The following is an 18531-nucleotide window of genomic DNA, read 5'->3' as shown; positions in this document are numbered from 1 at the left end:
TGCTTCATGCGTCTTTAAAAGAGTCATCAATGATGACACCATGATGTACATGTGTGTGTGCAAACATCACACACCCACACACACACACACACACACACACTCACTAAGAAAGACTGGGAACATTAATTGAGCTCTTACAATGTGTGAGCATGGCTAAAAATACAGGTGGGCTGTCAACAGCTCCATCCCCCAGTGTGATGAGCGCAGTGCCCCGTCCTGACTGCACTCCCCCCCTGCGGCCCTGTGAGCCCCCCTGCCTCTGACAGTCTGACTGCTGCAGGGAAACCTGACATATCACACACACACACGCACACTCAGACTGACTCTCTCTACATATCCACACATTTCCATATTTCCACTGGAAGGTCAGAGTGTAGTTTACTGCCTGAGTGCCAAAACTACTGGGGAGGATTGGAATGCTGGATGTTCAGCTTCACACATCTATGCCAACAGTCCAAGAGAAACACTGACACTCAGCAACAGAAAACACAGTAAACAGACAACTAAGAACTCTCAGTATTCACACCAGGGAGGGTCTCTGACTGAAGTTTACCCAACAAACATGTCATATTCACCTTAACAGCTGCTGTGAGTGATAGTCAGCTTTTTCACATGGTTAGCTCAGAATTTAACAGCTTATACACCGAAAAATATAATAAAAAAAAGAAAAATATGTAAATAATTAAAAGAATAAACAGTGTAGATTTTTGACTTTCATTACAGATGAGCACATGACACATGGACTGTGTCTGAAACTACATTTAGATAACATAACATTTGCATTGTCTGTGGTTGTGGAAGCCAGTGCTAATAGTTTATTAAGATATACAGACACTCGCCAAGTACTTAGTTACGCAGGCCTGTACATCTACTCATTCATGCCATCATCTAATCCGTCAGTGCATACAGTCATGCAGAAACGGGCCATCAGCTTCAGGTAATGTTTACTTGGAGCTAAAAGAAAGGCTTCAGGAACTCAGGCAAGTCAGGTTCCATGCCTGGTCTCTAGAGAACCTTTTGCTAAAAGACCGTTACATATATAGCATTTGTGGAATGTGCACTAACCATCATGCATTTGCACAAATTACTGACACCACCCAGACACACAGAAAACAAACAATTTGAACAGAGAATGATACAAAGCAACTGGTGAAATTGCATCACCTGAACCAACACCTTAATTTAAACATAAATCTAAACCTCCTTAGCCTTAACCTAACCTAAACTTAATCTTACCCTACCTCTAAGCCACAGGTGGGACCCCTCTCCTAGAGGGCCGGATACCTGCAGTAGTTTCCTACTGAAACACACCTGGTTCAACTCTCCTGTTAATTGCCAAGTGTAACAGGTCTGCTAGAGCAGGGAAATCAGCAAACTGTGCTGGATGCCGATCCCTTCCCCCCCCCCCTGCTCTAACCCTAACCCTAAGCTTAACCAAAGTAGAATGTAAAACTCTTACAGAGTTTCTGTCCATTAAAGTTTTTTTAGAAGCTCCATACCGACATCTGTAGCAGCACTGTTTTTTGTTATCTTTGAGTACATGGCAAACAGGCAGGCTGTGTGTATTTGGCAAAACAGTGTCACCAGTGGACGAGAGCTGTAGTGTGAGTTGTATGGACCAAAAATGCACCAAATATTTTTGTACTAATTATAAGAATTCCGCCTGCCAAGAACTGAAAGCTGAGGTTGCAGCGGGTACAATGCCACCAAAACAGTGATAGAAGACTGTCAGAGGGAAATCCAAATTAATCCAACCCAATCTTCTAACAAATCTATCTTCAAACAGTAGCATTTTTGTGATGTGATATATTTAGCAGTGTGTTTCTTCCTGTATTGTAGTAGTAGTAGCAACAGTGTTTGAGTAGTTTTAGCATGGTAGCCTACGTTTAGATGCTCATCTTAAGTGAAAGGTAATCCAAACAGTTATTTTTGGACTTTTTAAAAAGTTTTAAAGAAGACTTTTGGTCAGATCAGTCATATCTCATACTAGAAACCATGTCAGGAACACACACACACACACACACACACACACACACACACACACATATATATATATATATATATATATATATATATATATATATATTATACATATACAGTCATGCCCGAAAGTATTCATACCCCTGGCAAAGTTTGACTTAAATTTACTTTTATTTAACCAGAAGTTATATTTTTGCCTTGAAACGACACAGGCATCTCCCAGGAGATAACACGATGATGTACAAGAGGCATCATTGTGGGAAAAAGTATTTCTCAGCTTTTATACACATTTGAACAAAAAGTGGCATGTCCAAAATTATTCATACCCTTTGAAAACTGTCACAGTATATGGGAAAATCCAAAGTTCTATACCATTCCAAATAGTCCAAGCTGTTTTAAAGCATCCTAATTACCCTGATTCATTGGGAACAGCTGTTTTAATCAACTCAACAGGAGAAAAACAGCAGCTCTCTGCAGTTGGTTTGTGGACAGTCATGGCTAAGACAAAGGAGCTCACTAAGGACCTGCGGCTGTGCATTGTGGCCGCTCACAAGTCAGGAAAGGGCTATAAAGCCATATCAAAATGTTTTCAAGTTCCAGTGGCTACAGTGCAAAGTATTATTAAAAAATACAAGAAGTTCCGCACTGTGGAAAATCTCAGAAGATGTGGTCGGAAGCCAAAAGTGACACCTGTGCTGGCCAGGAGAATAGTGAGAGATGTGAAGAAAAATCCAAGGATCACCACCAAGGCCATCCTGGTGAATCTGGACTCTGCTGGTGGCGACATCTCAAGGCAGACAGTTCAACGGACACTGCACACTGCTGGGTTCCACGGACGCAGGCCAAGGAGGACACCACTTCTCCAGAAAAGGCACACAAAAGCCCGCTTGACCTTTGCAAATGCTCATCTGGACAAAGAAGAAGACTTCTGGTGTTCTGTTTTATGGTCAGATGAAACAAAAATTGAATTGTTTGGCCACAATGATGTGTGCACCATTTGGCGTAAAAAAGGAGAAGCCTTCAACCCTAAGAACACCATCCCCACTGTCAAACATGGTGGTGGGAACCTAATGTTTTGGGGGTGTTTTTCAGCCAATGGACCAGGGAACTTGATCGCAGTAAATGGCACCATGAAAAAAGAGCAATACATCAAGATTCTCAACAACAACATCAGGCAGTCTGCAGAGAAACTTGGCCTTGGGAACCGGTGGACATTTCAGCACGACAACAACCCAAAACACACAGCCAAAGTGGTGAAGAAATGGTTAGCAGACAAAAACATTAATGTTTTGCAGTGGCCCAGCCAGAGTCCTGACTTGAATCCAATTGAGAATCTGTGGAGGGAGCTAAAGATCAGGGTGATGGCAAGGAGACCCTCGAACCTCAAAGAGTTGGAGCTCATAACTAAAGATGAATGGGCAAAAATACCAGTGGAGACATGCAAAAAGCTGGTCAGCAATTACAGGAAGCGTTTGATTGCTGTAATAGCCAATAAAGGCTTTTCTATTAATTATTGAGAAGGGTATGAATAATTTTGGACATGCCACTTTTTGTTCAAATGTGTATAAAAGCTGAGAAATACTTTTTCCCACAATGATGCCTCTTGTACATCATCATGTTATCTCCTGGGAGATGCCTGTGTCATTTCCAGGCAAAAATATAATTTCTGGTTAAATAAAAGTAAATTTAAGTCAAACTTTGCCAGGGGTATGAATACTTTCGGGCATAATATTATTAATATATATTAATATATTAATATATTTAATATCAGATAAAGCAAATCATTCCCACATATTCCTAAAGGCTGTCCACAGACACATCGCAGCGGTTAGGTTTTCCTTTTCTTCACTTTTCCAAATCCCTTAGAACTCCCTGATTGTGGCAGATCTCCTGATGTCTTCCTGTCTCGCCCCTGTTCTACAAAACACATGATGGATTTGCGGCGGATGTTCTGCTTGGCTAAAACACAAAGGATAGAATCTCCTTCATCATTCGTCTGATGACGGATGCGAGCTTTCTCTATTTCTGTCGCGTCATTTTGATGTCCTGGGATGTGATTTGGGGAAATGGGACGTCTCACTGTGAGCTGATAAATTTTCCCAGCAGCAAAGATGAATCAATATTTGGAGCGGTGAAGATAGAGAGAGGTCACACCTGGTCTAAAGAAGTGGAGTCTGAGCACAAGCAGGTGCAACATGATCGAAGGAAGAAGCCAAAGATGTGGACAGAGGAGGAAATTCTAACCATCTTCAGAGTGAATTAGTGACTTTACCAACTTTGCCAAGCATTGGCTTTATGGCAGAGACAGGAGAATGTGAAACTGGTGAAAGTATCACAATGTCTCTGTGCTTCTAAATTTAAAGGTTCCTAAAGGATTCTTGTTTAAGGTGCACAGTTCTAAGAAAACCTTAAATGGCTAGAGATCCTTTACATATTTAGGGGGTTCTTTTTAGTGTGTGTAATGAGTTCTTTACATTGAATCTTCCCATTTATGGTCCTTAAAATAAAAGCCTATTTAGACATTTTTTCATGACATTTGCACCAAAACATTTTTGACATTTTCGGCAATTGCTTTACTGACCCAAAAACTATTGACCTCAAAAAACAAACAAACAAACGAAAAAAAATCTTTTGAAAAACAAACAAACAATAAAATTCATGAGGTAAAATGTATAAAATGTGCTGTTATATTGTATAACATACTGCCCCAACGTTTTCTGAACTGACGTTGCGCCTTGGATGAAAATGGGTTAATTTGTGTAAAGCATCATTATTAGCAACCGAAACAACAAATATTTAGTTTGTTTGAAAGCCCTACAGTGTTTTTCAAATTTGATTGCAAGTGGCAATCATTGCTGTACAAGCGCTATACATGATGCATCATTAGAGAGTCAGAAGAGCACAGATGATGGGTGATGGCGCTTTATACTAGGGCCAAAGCTGTCTGAGCTCACTACAGGGGTTTGGTTTCTGATCTACTCTTATTCAGTTGACATCAAATTCTGGTTTTGCTCTGTTTGCATTGCAAACTGTCAGTGGCATTGGAACCCCATTGCTCTTACCCAATGGGGGGTAAACTTCTGTAGTGGGCCTCTACCAGCAGCAGCTGATATGTATGTACCATTTTACCAACATATCCAATCATCAATTCTGTTTGGAGTTTGAAACTTTAGTCGAGAACAAAATGAAGAAAAGTGAATAAAACCATGGTTCAATTGAAGTTAATCTCTTTCTGTTTTTTTTTCTTCTCTTTTGGTCATGACTGTGGGCACCCCTTAGGAGTGCCCTCTTGCTGCCTCTGGCACTGCTCAATTTGTTGAGCTCAACATTGAAGGCAACCAGGTTAGTAAGTGATTTTTAATATTGCCTTTTATTAGGATCATTGTTTTTACAATTTTATTAAGAGTAAAAAATCCTGAAAATTCAGTAATTGAGCTGACACTCGAGAACACATGCTTTTTTAATCCACTAATGCACATACCTAAAACCTGAAATACAAAAATAAAAGGTTTAACTGATCATATTAAATTTAGGCTCTGGATCCTGTGGGACTATTGACTTTTTAAAGAATAATAGAAAATCCAACCTGATTGTTAATAAAAGAAATCACTAAGAAGTATATGTAGTCCAAAACATTCAAATGAATCCTGTTAGATGCTAATCCAACATATAACTATAGAAACCCACTTTAAAAACCTATATAACTATAGAAAAAACACTTTAGACCAGTAAGAACACTTGTCCAGTTTTAACACTGGTCATATGATGTTTGGATATTACATAGGTGTATGAAAATGTTTCAATAAATACCATTCACAGATCGCTCTAGCAGGGTTTTACTGTAATTAGGACTGAACCTCTGAACGACTGAAAAATTAATTTTAAAAAAACATATAAATTAAATTCAGAATCGAGAGGCACATGCCATATTCATATTTCTTTATTGAGAGGGCAATATTACAAAAAAGCACAATTCTATACTTTTCAATACAATTAAAGTCCAGCCATACAAAATCACAGACACAATAATAACCACCTTTCTTTAAATCTTTAGTGTAAAACTAAACACATTTGGAAACTAAGTGACATAAAAATTTAAACATAAGCTAACCGACTGCCTTGACTCAACTACAGTGTTTGTAATGGAAGGAATTTGTTTCATTTGAAAAAATAAACACTTACTTTTAGGAATACCTTTATTGCCCTGTGCGTGATTTAAAAGCTACAGCAAATCACAAGTAGTTTACCACAAACGAGACCACAACAAAATAACTTATGAACAAAGACATTGTATAATTGAGGTGAGATGTTTGTGTGGTTTATAAAGTCAAATATGTATTTTTTTGCTTTGTGAACTCAAGGAGATCTACACATTCTTCTGCTGTGTGGACACATTAATCTCTTGCTCTCTCTCACAAACAAACACGCACGCACACACACACACACACACACACACACACACACACACACACACACACACACACACACACAAATAAGATTCAGAGCCATTCTATCAAATGGCCAGATGCTGCTTAATGCATTCATTGAGGTACACTGAAAAAACTCCAAGGAGAACATCACTGCAGTGTGCTGGTGTCATTTGAAATAGATATATAGAAACAGAAAGGTTTTAAGAGTAATCAGACATAATCAGACATCTCCTGTTATCTATTTCAAGTTTGAAAAACCTGCCAGAAACAATCTGAAAAGTATTTGCGCTGGCGTGAAGAATAGGGTTGTACTGCTATATATATAAAACTACTACACTACTACACAATCTACACTTACTATCAAATAACCTGCTGTATGTCCTATCCAACCTAATTTATCTGACTGAACTCTAAACTGCTCAACTAACCAAAAGAGTACAGTTTCCCCAAAATGTAGTTTCCCCTTTACCCTTGAGAAACTGTAAATTTGCGATATCTTGCCAGCTGTACAGTCCAGTTATAGAAGACACTACAGGACAGGTTTGATTAAGGCCCAGTCCACAAAACTAACAAGATAGTGGTGTTACCACATATACGTGAAAAGCTTTTTTTTTTGCAGGCACTATTTGGATTTCAGGTCTGTGGGAGAGATCGGATAGAGCAGGTCAGCTGTTTTAACAACACAGTGAAAAAACTTTTGTCAGAAAATGTGCTTCATTCTCGTGGCTATAACTGCAGTGTTAGGTCTGTTATGGCCGTTACACTCACTCTTGAAAAATCTGACGTCAAACTTTGTGAGGTGTTAGTGCTTACTGGGTTGGAATAATCATGCATTATTCCATATTCAAGTGTCTTGGGGTTGTTTTGCCTATTTATGGGAAGAAACACTGCTGGAAAAAAATGTCTTTTGCTTCCTTCTATGTGAAGATCAGCAACCACTCTCAGTTTGTGTGGTCGATTAGGCAAGACATGTTGACTGCCTGTTCTCTGCTTCAGGTTTTCACTAGAGCTACAACGCTAACATAACTAACAGGTAACGGTAGTGGGTTAACCCACTAATTAGCATTAGCATCTACATGACCAAATCCCACACGTGCCTCCAAACATTTAAGAAATCTCACAGACTTTCTTATGTGTTTTCGGACAGTTTGACACAGTTATATTAATGGACAAAATTATACCACAGTAACAACAGACATCTTTAACATTTGAATTTTGTTCAAACTGTTGACCATGTTTTTTAAAAACAGCATACAGCATACGTCATACAGAATTAGAAAGTCTATTAGAGATTGCTTAACAACTGAACATGTTTGAGAAAGCATGTGAAGATTCAAGTAGATCACTTAGGCAGTTAGCACACAGCCCCATTTGTATTTACTGTGATTAATCTAGACAAAAACAGACTAAATATATAAGAGGAAGAAGAGAGCTTTATAATCTTCCCCCCAGTTTTCATTGGGATTTTAACTGAATTACCAGCTGTTTTACTCAAAGCTACCTACCATTATTTCAATAGCTAGAAATCCTCAGATTCTCAAATCAAAGTTAAAGCTGACAGGCCCGTTATTAACAGATTGTTGTGTAGCTTCTTTATGTTTTGATTTGTTTTTCGCAGAACTGTCCCTTTAATTATGGGGGCTAGTAAGTATAACTAAAGGTTCACTATTTGCAGCTGTATAACACCTCTGCAGACATTGTCTGATGTAAAATCTAATATTTAAATTCAACAACCAACAAGTTCTTAAAGTATGTATAATATTTTGTCCTCTTGGAACTGATTCTGAGGTGTCAGTGTAGATAGTCACAGACATTTGCACTGCGCACATTAAAATAAGTCACGTAAGATCACCAAGCTTACTCACAAATATACAAAAATACAATATCCACCACCATAACTCCACATATTTGCACAACAGTATGCAAATACTGTTTGATCAAAGTGACATCATAATTGCTTATTCATGTTATGAAACAATTTCTATGTTATTTTCATACATAACGATTTACATGAATAAACAATATAATAGAAATATATATCCATATTTAAACCATCTGTTTAACTGTTACACTGCTGAAATCCTTCTTTCTATTTAGAGACATAAAGTGCTAGAGTGCTAATTTTCAAACCAATGTCCTTTAACCTAAAATAACGAAGCACACAACTCTAATTATGTGCTGCATTCTGCAGTTTAGCTCCTTCAGACACCATAACTTTCAAACAGACTTAGACTTAAATAAACTAAGACTGAAATGCTTACAATACTGAATAATAATGATAATAGTAATATTGGCGTGACATAATATGAACATTTTCTTAAAAATAAATAAATAAACACCTACAGTCAAGGATTGACAACATTATTCAAGTAGTTTAGTTCATGGTTCAGAACTAAACCATGACGATCACAATGCAACTGGTTAAAATGCAAATCCAGCGATTCTCCCCATTCTCATTCCGCGTAATAAAGGCATTACGCTAAACCATAACAATGTTTATTTTTTAACAGGATTTCTAGCCCTAAATCTCATATGTTCTTGTATTAGGTTTTAGCTATGGCTGTGTAATCCCCTGAAGCATGCTAGTCCTCTTTCTTGTGTTTGTTTCTAGGCTCTGCAGAATTACAGTTATGACAGAATATGATCTGAACGCAGCCAGGCCTGCATGTCCAGCCCAGGTCCTCTAGATCCAAGCCCTCATGATTCAGCAAAGGCTTGAGACTTTAACAGTCTACATGGTGCCAAGGAGTTGTGCCCTTCATTGGCAGAATAAACAGAAAAAATCATAGAAAACACTTAAAAACACATAGAGTCTAGTGAACTCTCTTCTTACTTTAGGTTTTGGACATAAGAAATACTTAAAACTATTCAGGCTACAACTGAAAAAGTTATGAATATCCACATAAAAAGGGCCACAATAACATAGCCCTGATGGCTTAACGTGTGACTGAACAGCTGCAAAATCTCTGTTTGCCTTTAAGACAAATATTTTACAGAAAAATTTACTTTAAGGTATTATAGCTTTCTGAATATCGAAACGAGACCCTGATCCAATTTGGCCTACACAAAAGCTAAGAAATTATGTACATATGAAATATATCGTATTTTTATATACATACAAATTTAGAAGGATAAATGTAGGCCAAAGTGCATTTATTGTCTAAAGGGAATGCAACAAGCACTTAACAGAATAATTGCAATGTGAATATCTTAAGCTATCTAGCTCTCCTTTCATCCTCTAACCAATCATGCTTTTTCCATAGAGAGTTGTGGACAATTATATGAAGGATTGACATACAAAAATGATATCAGCAATATAATACTGTCAAACATTAAACATAGATTTAGTTCAACAAGTGATGTACTGGGTGATACGACTGTCAGTACTCAAATGGAGATTGGTAATGACAGGTCTAAAGAAAATTAGCTGATTCTTAACAATGTCATGGTGAGGGCTATGATTTGTACAGATAGGTTTAAAATTGGGATTAAGATTAGTTTGGCGACATTGAGGTGAATTTATTATAGATACTAAGGCACTGCCACTATGGCCATGCTGCTTGAGTGCAAAAAAGAGTATGATTGGCCTTGCTCTCTCAGAGGTGGGTTGATGGCATTTCCTCCCCACATCACTTGTAGTGTTATGTTGGTTGGCACAGGTGTCTTTTAGCTGTTGTATCGAAGCTGAGGAGCCACACATTTTTCTGAGCAATGCTGCCTCAGCAGCAGTTCCAAAAAAGGCGGTGGCTGACTTTACATGTGTCGGAGGAGACGTGCTTGTCTTCTCCCTCCTAGTGTTGGGGGAATTTTTTGTGATACAGAGAGTTTACATGAATTGGCCTTCCATGTTGGGTAGAAGATGGGGTTGAAAAAAAAAATTAAAGAAATACAAAACAACTTGCAAATCGCAAACAGAATTTTACAGGCTTTGAATAGTACCCCCCCCCCCCCCCCCAAAGAAAAAGAATACTAAAATCAAAGGAACCTTGATAAACTATTTTTTTTATATAATTAATCACAATTTTAAGAATGTTTGTTACTGCAGTCCACAATATACTCAGCAGAAGCAATTAACAGTCATGGTGATGGTGCAAATCAAATGAAAGCAGCGGTGAACTTTTTTTTTGGCTACTGCTAATAGTCCTAATGTAAAATAATTATGGCCAACCCTAAAAACAAGCCATGTAATTCTGGTGTTTTATCTATGGGATAATATCAACTGTTATAATAGTCAGGCCCTGAGGTGTAATATGCACATAGAAAATGTATCCAACAGAATGCATGATGTTTAAAAGGATAGTTCCCCCTTGAATTCAACACTTGTCTACAGCACAGATTGATCTGTCATCCCTCAGTCTTCACCTTACTCTTCCCTCAGCATGAAGGCTTTTTCTTGACTTTCTTTGATCTGCAGCTCCATCGGATCACTGCCTACAGCTCCCTGGTCTCATTACTGGCCTCTTCTTCACCTCCACTGCAGCAGCACTATGAGGTCAACTATCTTTGCCAAATCTTCATACTCAGCCGTTGTAATAGGCCACGAGTGAAACGGTTGGCTTTACTGTTCCTGGAACTGGGCCTGCTGTGGGTGACTGACCCTCACCTTCAGAACCGTCCTTTGGCCTGACACTGTCTGCAGCATGGCCAGTGGGGTGGCCAGCTGTGGCTACCATAAAGGTCGCATTGTGTCCATTGGCATGTCGCAATGTCCTGAGGATCTTGGTGCCCTTGGATGAGTTTTTGTAACTGGAGCCTCTCTCTGGAGTTGAACACATCAACAGGGCTCGGAAACATCTGTAGAACTGACACACACACACAAAGGGAGAAAGACAGTGATGGAGAGATTTCTGCTCTAAGTCCTCATAAGTACAGTTGAGCTGTTGATTGAAAGATTCAACAGAATTTCATATATGTCTTACACTGGAACACAAATAACAGGTGGCTATGATCAGTGAATTTGTTGTGTAAATTTGTTAGAGCGTTATATATTCCTTATACACTATATATACCAATATACCAATAAAACAGCATGTATATGTAAAGACACAAAATTTGACAACAATTACTTTTCATTTTTAATACATAAAATGATAATGTTACCCATAAAGAAAGAGAAGGCAACTTCTAAGGGTTTACCTATGCCTATGTAGTTAAGATGCATGGCACAACATCAGCCCTGTCCAAAGAAACATTCTGCTGTAATAGTCTGTGTGCTCGCTGAAGTCAGTAATCATCCCTTTTAACTGAAACGGGGAGACTGGAAAGTCTGTCTTTTGTCTTGTGTTTATTTGCTTGTGCTATTGTTACGGATTGGGAGTCTCACAGAGTGCTAAACAATAAACTGGAAACCAAATAGAGGATGAGAAAATAATTAAAGCACTCAAAGCCCAGCTGACGCTTCTGGGTCCTATAATGTGGGCTGGATCATTTGAAAAATTAAAGGCTTTCTGTGCTGGAAATTCATAAACTTGTTGCAGGACCTCTTGGCGAGGGTGGAGGCAGTGATTATCTGAGATAGCAGCACCCGTTTGAAGGTGTCAGCTCTCCAGTAAGTGTGCATGTCTTTCAGCGTGGCCTGTGGTGCCACGCTAGGTGCATGCAGATCTCATGCGCATGTGTACGCTAATGATTCATTAGGCCATTTGAAATGAAACCACGATTGGACCCCCTCCTGTGCTTCCCCCTGAAAATGGATGACAAATTGCAGTTCTGGTTTAGCAGGGGTTCGGATCCATGCAAATGCACTCGGGGGGCCTCCATTGTTGTCCAGCCAAGGCATTGTTTTCCAGCTCTATTTGTTTCATTATAGATAAAGGCTTTCCTAATTAAATGGTGTGTGGGTGCGCCAGGAGTAGAATACATTTTCCAGGGAAGCTTTTCATCTAATATGGAACCGATAGTCGCTGCTTCCATACAAAACTACCTGGACTCGCTTTGAAGGTAGAGATTTGACTGACTTTGTTGTAGGGAGTTTTTAAATACTAAGGTTTCCATAGTGGAGGAATTCTGGAGTTCAGGGTTCCATACTCGTTCGGTTAATATTGGTGAATAAACTCTATAAACATATACGCTTAAAAAAACAGTTCTTCAAGGGTTCTTCAGAAAAAGCAATGATTCTATATAGACCATGGCAACTCAAAGAACATTACATTTCTCTGTCTGTTTAAATAGTTCATCTACAAGGAAAATGTCTTGTAGTTGGTTCTTGATAGAATCTTTAAAAAATCATTCTATATAGCACTAAAAGGGTTCAAATAATGTAGACTGCTTAGATTGTATGTATTTCAGTCTTGTACAAAATGATGTTTGCCAGCTAGTCAATTAACCACTATAATAAATTAACTTTATGAGAGCTAAATGTTGGTATTCCTGATATATTACCTCGCAACACCAACATGAAAATAATCCTACATGGCTTAAGCCCCTCTTCCCTAATCACATAAATTACATCTCCATCTTATTCATGTGTCTAAAACAAGTCTGCACAAGCCTCCACGACCCGTCATCTCCCTTTTAACCCTGTCATTTATAATTTCTGGCTGCTCAAAACTAACCCTCTCTAACAGTTTCCTCCCATGAAGGCATGGTCCAAACTAGCAAATAAGGTTTTGAGTCTGATATAGAGTTATGAAGATATACTGTTTGAACAACACAGTGGACAACACAATGCTGCTTAACCGGAGTCATATTTGTGGTAAATCCAGTAATATTACTCTGCTGCCTCAGTCCACATAATTAAATGGTATTTCCCAGATCATACATGAAACAGCCAATCAAAACACTGATAACTTACATTTACAATTATATCAGCACATTATGAACAAGAAAACAGCACAGAATAACATCTCTAAGAATAATGATAACCAGATAGCAGTAGGGGTCAGCTAGTCAGCTACTATCATGACCTTGCTGATTATAATGATTAGCGTATTAGTTACATTTTGATCTATGTAACTGCTGTATTTTGTCTATCTATATTGTATGGTAATAAAATTACCATCCAAAGTTGTATACAGGACTTGTTTATATATGTTTATGAATGCTGATTCACATAATCATGAAGAAAAACAAATAAACCAATACACACAACAATACAGGACATTACACCACTTGTGAAAACGTAGTGAACTTAGTATACTCCCAAGTCCAACGTATACTTATAGTCAACTACATTTTCTCAGGGGATGTCACAAACATTCCATCCCAAGCCATTCCTGTGAAGGTTAGCTTCTAATTGCTGTTTTGAACAGATAAAATTTAAGCCCAAGTACCTGTAATATCCCAGGAGCCTGTGGAGAACACACAAACACACTACAACATCAGAGGAAGGAATACAGAGAGAGAAAGAAAAAAAAGCTGTGAGGTTTGGTGGCTGATTCCGGAGGTCACGGGTAACTGCAGTTGGGTTGCACTGACACTTACATCCCAGGACACACAGTTCTTCAGTAATGGTGTAAATGGCTGTTCAGTGTTCAGTTAGCAAGCCTGAGATGCAACCAAGCGTGACTGCAATGCCCTCATGCACTCCTCTACAAACCCTTCTCAATCCATCCACTATAAACTCATCCCATCCACAAGAGAACAACAAACACTCACCATCAATTGACTGTGTTATTATTGTGAGAAATAAGAGAAAGGTGCACAACAGCTCACAGCTAATCTAACGCCCAACAAACAGGAAAATTTCAATGGAGGAGAACGCTGTAAAATAATGTGAATGGAGGAGAAGATCGTAAAATAGTGTGAATGGAACATTTTCCAGAAGAGTGTGAATGGAGGAGAACGCTGTAAAATAATGTGAATGGAGGAGAAGATCGTAAAACAGTGTGAATGGAGAAGAAAATTGTAGCACAGTGTGAATGGAGGAGAACGCTTCAGAACAGTGTAAATGGAGGAGAACGTTGTGAAACAGTGTGAATGGAGGAGAACGCTGTAAAACAGTGTGAATGGAGGAGAATGCTGTAAAACAGTCTGAATGGAGGAGAACGCTGTAAAACAGTGTGAATGGAGGAGAAAGCTGTAAAACAGTGTGAATGGAGGAGAATGCTGTAGAACAGTGTGAATGGAGGAGAACGCTGTAAAATAATGTGACTGGAGGAGAATGCTATAAAACAGTGTAAATTGAAAAGAAAGCTGTAAACCAGTGTGAATGAAGGAGAACGCTGTAGAACAGTCTGAATGGAGGAGAACGCTGTAGAACAGTGTGAATGGAGGAGAACGCTGTAAAACAGTGTGAATTGAAAAGAATGATGTAAAACAGTGTGAATGATGGAGAACGCTGTAGAACAGTGAATGGCGGAGAACGCTGTAGAACAGTGTGAATGGAAGAGAACACTGTAGAACAGTGTGAATGGAAGAGAACGCTGTAAAACAGTGTGAATGGAGGAGAATGCTGTAAAAGTGTGAATGGAGGAGAACGCTGTAAAACAATGTGAATGGAAGTGAATGCTGTAGAACAGTGTGAATGGAGGAGAACGCTGTAAAACAATGTGAATGGAGGAGAACGCTGTAAAACAGTGTGAATGGAGGAAAACGCTGTAAAACAGTGTGAATGGAGGAGAACGCTGTAAAACAGTTTGAATGGAAGAGAATGCTGTAAAACAGTGTGAATGGAAGAGAACGCTGTAAAATAGTGTGAGTGGAGGAAAACGCTGTAAAATAGTGTGAATGGAGGAGAAGATCATAAAACAGTGTGAATGGAGGAGAACGCTGTGAAATAGTGTGAGTGGAGGAAAAACGCTGTAAAAGAGAACAGAGAACAGTGTAAAAACAGTGTGAATAGAAGAGAACGCTGTAAAACAGTGTGAATGGAGGACAGTAGAGAACTGTGCAACTCTGCTTAACTTGAGACATATTTGTGTAAAATGCAGTCTGCCTCAGTCCACATAATTCCTCCACTTTCAGTGACGGTTCTGTATCTCCCATATGGTTCTTTAGGGGTGGCTGAAAGGATAACTTACAGTTCCTGTCTGTAGGGGGAGCCCAGGAGAATAAGATCCACAGAGTTGCTTTAATTCAAGAGGCTGACAAAACATTTGCATTAACTGTTTACAAATTACAGCCACAGTTTGACCGGAAACATACAGCCTTAATAATCAAGATTATCACCACTGTCTCCAGATATCTCCAGACACTAGTTTGAGAAACAACTAAAAGGAGTCTACTCAACAATAATGATCATATATTCAAGTTACTTATTGGATCTTATCAGTCTAAATTCCACAAAGGATTGATATCTTAAATTAAGGCATTAATGGTAAAGAACATGGGAAAAGAGAGCACATAGCTGGAGGGAATGTGGGAGGATGTGGATAACTTGATTTTTCATTACACCAAAACAGAAAATGGAGGATGTTGAAACATTTCTCTGTGAATTTGCATAATTTTTTGCAAAATATATTTAATTTAGAATTACCTTTGGGGTTTAATACACAGTGTATAGGGCCGGTAAACTCTGACACAACAGGATTGGGTAAATATCTGTGGGGCATTCTAGAAGTTGCAAATAAAAGTAATTAATCCTCATTTCACTTGAACAAAGATTTAAATCTCACTTCACAGCTTCTCATTCAGTCACATCATATCATTTACCAAATTAACTAAAATGATTTACTAAAATGATTGACTGTAGAGCAAACCAAGGTTTTACCAAATCTTCTTTAGTGTTTTCAGTTGATGGTGAGGTTTACCACACAGAAATTAACATTGAGATCTGACTTTAGCATCTGAAAAAAAGGAGTACATAAATAACCCTTACCACAGTGTTAGCCATTTTGTTACTGTTCCACGTTTATCCCCATGCATGTAGAAACTTCTAATGATACTGCTATCCTCATTCCCATGCAGCTCTTCAGCATACAACACTCACTGCAAATCTGAACTGCAGTCTAACCAGGTTTCAGTCAGATATGAAACTTACTGTACACCAGAAGCATTACAGTGTGCAGGGCGTAACAGGGATCATTAAAGAAAACGTCTGTGGAAAACTGCTACACACGTGCATTCTATACTAACATAATTGTCGCATGCCTCAAATGTCTTTTACAAGCTTCAAGCTTCATGTAGATATTTAATCTAGAAAGATCCCATTTCCTACAACTCATTTTTTTTTTAAAGCGTTGGGCCCTAAGCGAAACTAATGGCCTAGCTCGATTAGCAGTTCACCACTGCTTAAATCAGATATGTCTGTTCATGCTCTCTTGGCTTTGCTGCATGCTCCCAAAACCTGGCAGATAATCTCTCAAGAACAGAAGTAATCAATAGGTTACAAATCGATAAGAATAGATCAGAAGCATACTGTGAACAGAGTAGTCTTTGCTGCTGCAGTTTTGAGTCATCTTAAAAAAAAAATCAGGGCAAAAGCCAGTGAAAGGATGGCAATGACTGAGATAATGCCTTGTATCAAGACTTCTAGTATTATATATGTGATAAGAAGACTTAGTAAAAGAACTGCTTAACCCTCAGAAGCTGCAGTTATTATTGTAATACAAAATGCATTATTTCTCACTCATTGTTCACTAAAACATGACAACTGATTTTATCTGTTGAAAGCATGTTTATGTATTAGTATCTGTGTTTTTAGAAAGAAATGATTAGCTATTTTATCCCAAAATTAAAACTTGTAAAAGCTATGTTTGTCATTTGTTCACAGTGAAACAAACAGAAGTTGGAAGTGCAGACTTGAAACCTATCGATACAGTATGTACATCAAATTTACATGCTATTTCTTACAGCAAACATAATTATATGTTAGTGTAATTACATTTAAATGTAAATGAAAATATGGATTATTTCAGACAGCAAGTAAACAGTTCTTGAAGGTGGTGTTGAAAGCAGGACACATGGGCAAAAATAATTATCTGAGCCACTTTGACAAGATCCAAATTGTGATAAAACACTGGGTCAGAACATCAGCTGCAAACGTCTTGGTACCAGATACACACAAAGGGCCTGTGGAGTCCATGCCTCAAATGGTCAAATCTGTTGTGGCAGCCCAAGGGGGACCTTCTAAATATTAGGCATGGTGCTAATGTTATGGCTGAGTGTTGTAGGTTCCTACAACAGACAGCAGTGTCTTTCATTAAACTCTTGTTTAGAAAACAGTGCTGCACTGCAGTAACAGCAGGCTTGTCAGCTATTTGTAAAATAAATCTTTCATAGAAGTCATATGGGAACCCTTTGTGAGATAACAAATATTGCCTCAGAGAGTGCATGGATACAGGGTGTTTATGGAGCATCTAGAGGAATCTTTAAGAGAACACATTTTCACAGAGCTGCGAATAACACAGACGAGAACAAACAGAGAAAAGGGAATTTAATGTGATGTTTTAAAATGAATGCAAACTATAGTTATTATTGTCATTGTTTGCTTATATCTGTCCCTGGTGGCCAACTCTCATTTCTGCATTGGCGTACCTTCCATTAATACAGAAATATGCTATATGGGTCTTTCAGTGATGCTGATAGAGGATATTCAGAGACTAAACTAAAGCTGCTGCACTTTTCCTCCAGGAGTCACCATTTACTATGTATCCATATTGGCTAACACCTTGTACGTATCTGAAAGACTGTTTATCGATGTAATCTTGTCCCATGTCAATTATTTAATTTTTTGTTGTTTTGATTGATTACCACATGGATACTAGGATACATGGATACTAGGTTCTGCCAAAAATTGGGAGAGGAGATTGGAAAGGAAGTATTGCAACTATAAAGCTGTGTGCTGGTAATCCTTCAACTGATTAGAAGGTATCTTTGTTCTCCAGGTTAATGACGCAATCAAAATAGATCACTGAAAACAGACACTTGAGCTATGATGGCTATTACAGCTAGGCTTTCTGTTCAGACCATAAATGTTAACAACAACAAAACACACCACTGTGATAATGCTAATTTCTCCTAACATTGTTTCTAGGACAATGTTAGTGCTGAACAGCAATGCAACATATTTTGCTCATTCTAGATTAAATACAAACCAGTCAGTAATGTATCCAGGAGAAGGGCAGAATGAGGTCATTTTTACACTCATTGTATAACAAAATCTGATTACTCACGCTTTCTGATTTTGTTGGTGGTAAAGCTGATGCATTACACCTTTGGTTTTGCTTGTAAAAAAGTACTA

At 38.3% G+C, this 18531-nt stretch overlaps 1 protein-coding gene across 1 annotated transcript in view; it reads right to left on the bottom strand.

Moving 5' to 3' along the window:
• Positions 1 to 5916: 5916 nt before the first annotated feature.
• tmtopsb (teleost multiple tissue opsin b) overlaps positions 5917 to 18531 on the bottom strand; it is a 59203-nt gene continuing 46588 nt past the window's right edge. Inside the window, exon 4 of the mRNA XM_072690312.1 lies at positions 5917 to 11212. Within this exon, the coding sequence (XP_072546413.1) occupies positions 10931 to 11212 (282 nt within the window). The 3' untranslated portion in view covers positions 5917 to 10930. The remainder of the gene's footprint in view (positions 11213 to 18531) is intronic.

The sequence above is a fragment of the Salminus brasiliensis genome, chromosome 1 (genome assembly GCF_030463535.1).
Source record: "Salminus brasiliensis chromosome 1, fSalBra1.hap2, whole genome shotgun sequence".
In the NCBI taxonomy this organism is placed as follows: Eukaryota; Metazoa; Chordata; class Actinopteri; order Characiformes; family Bryconidae; genus Salminus; species Salminus brasiliensis.
Note: the sequence above shows the minus strand (reverse complement) of the source record. Positions and strands in the feature narration are given on the sequence as shown.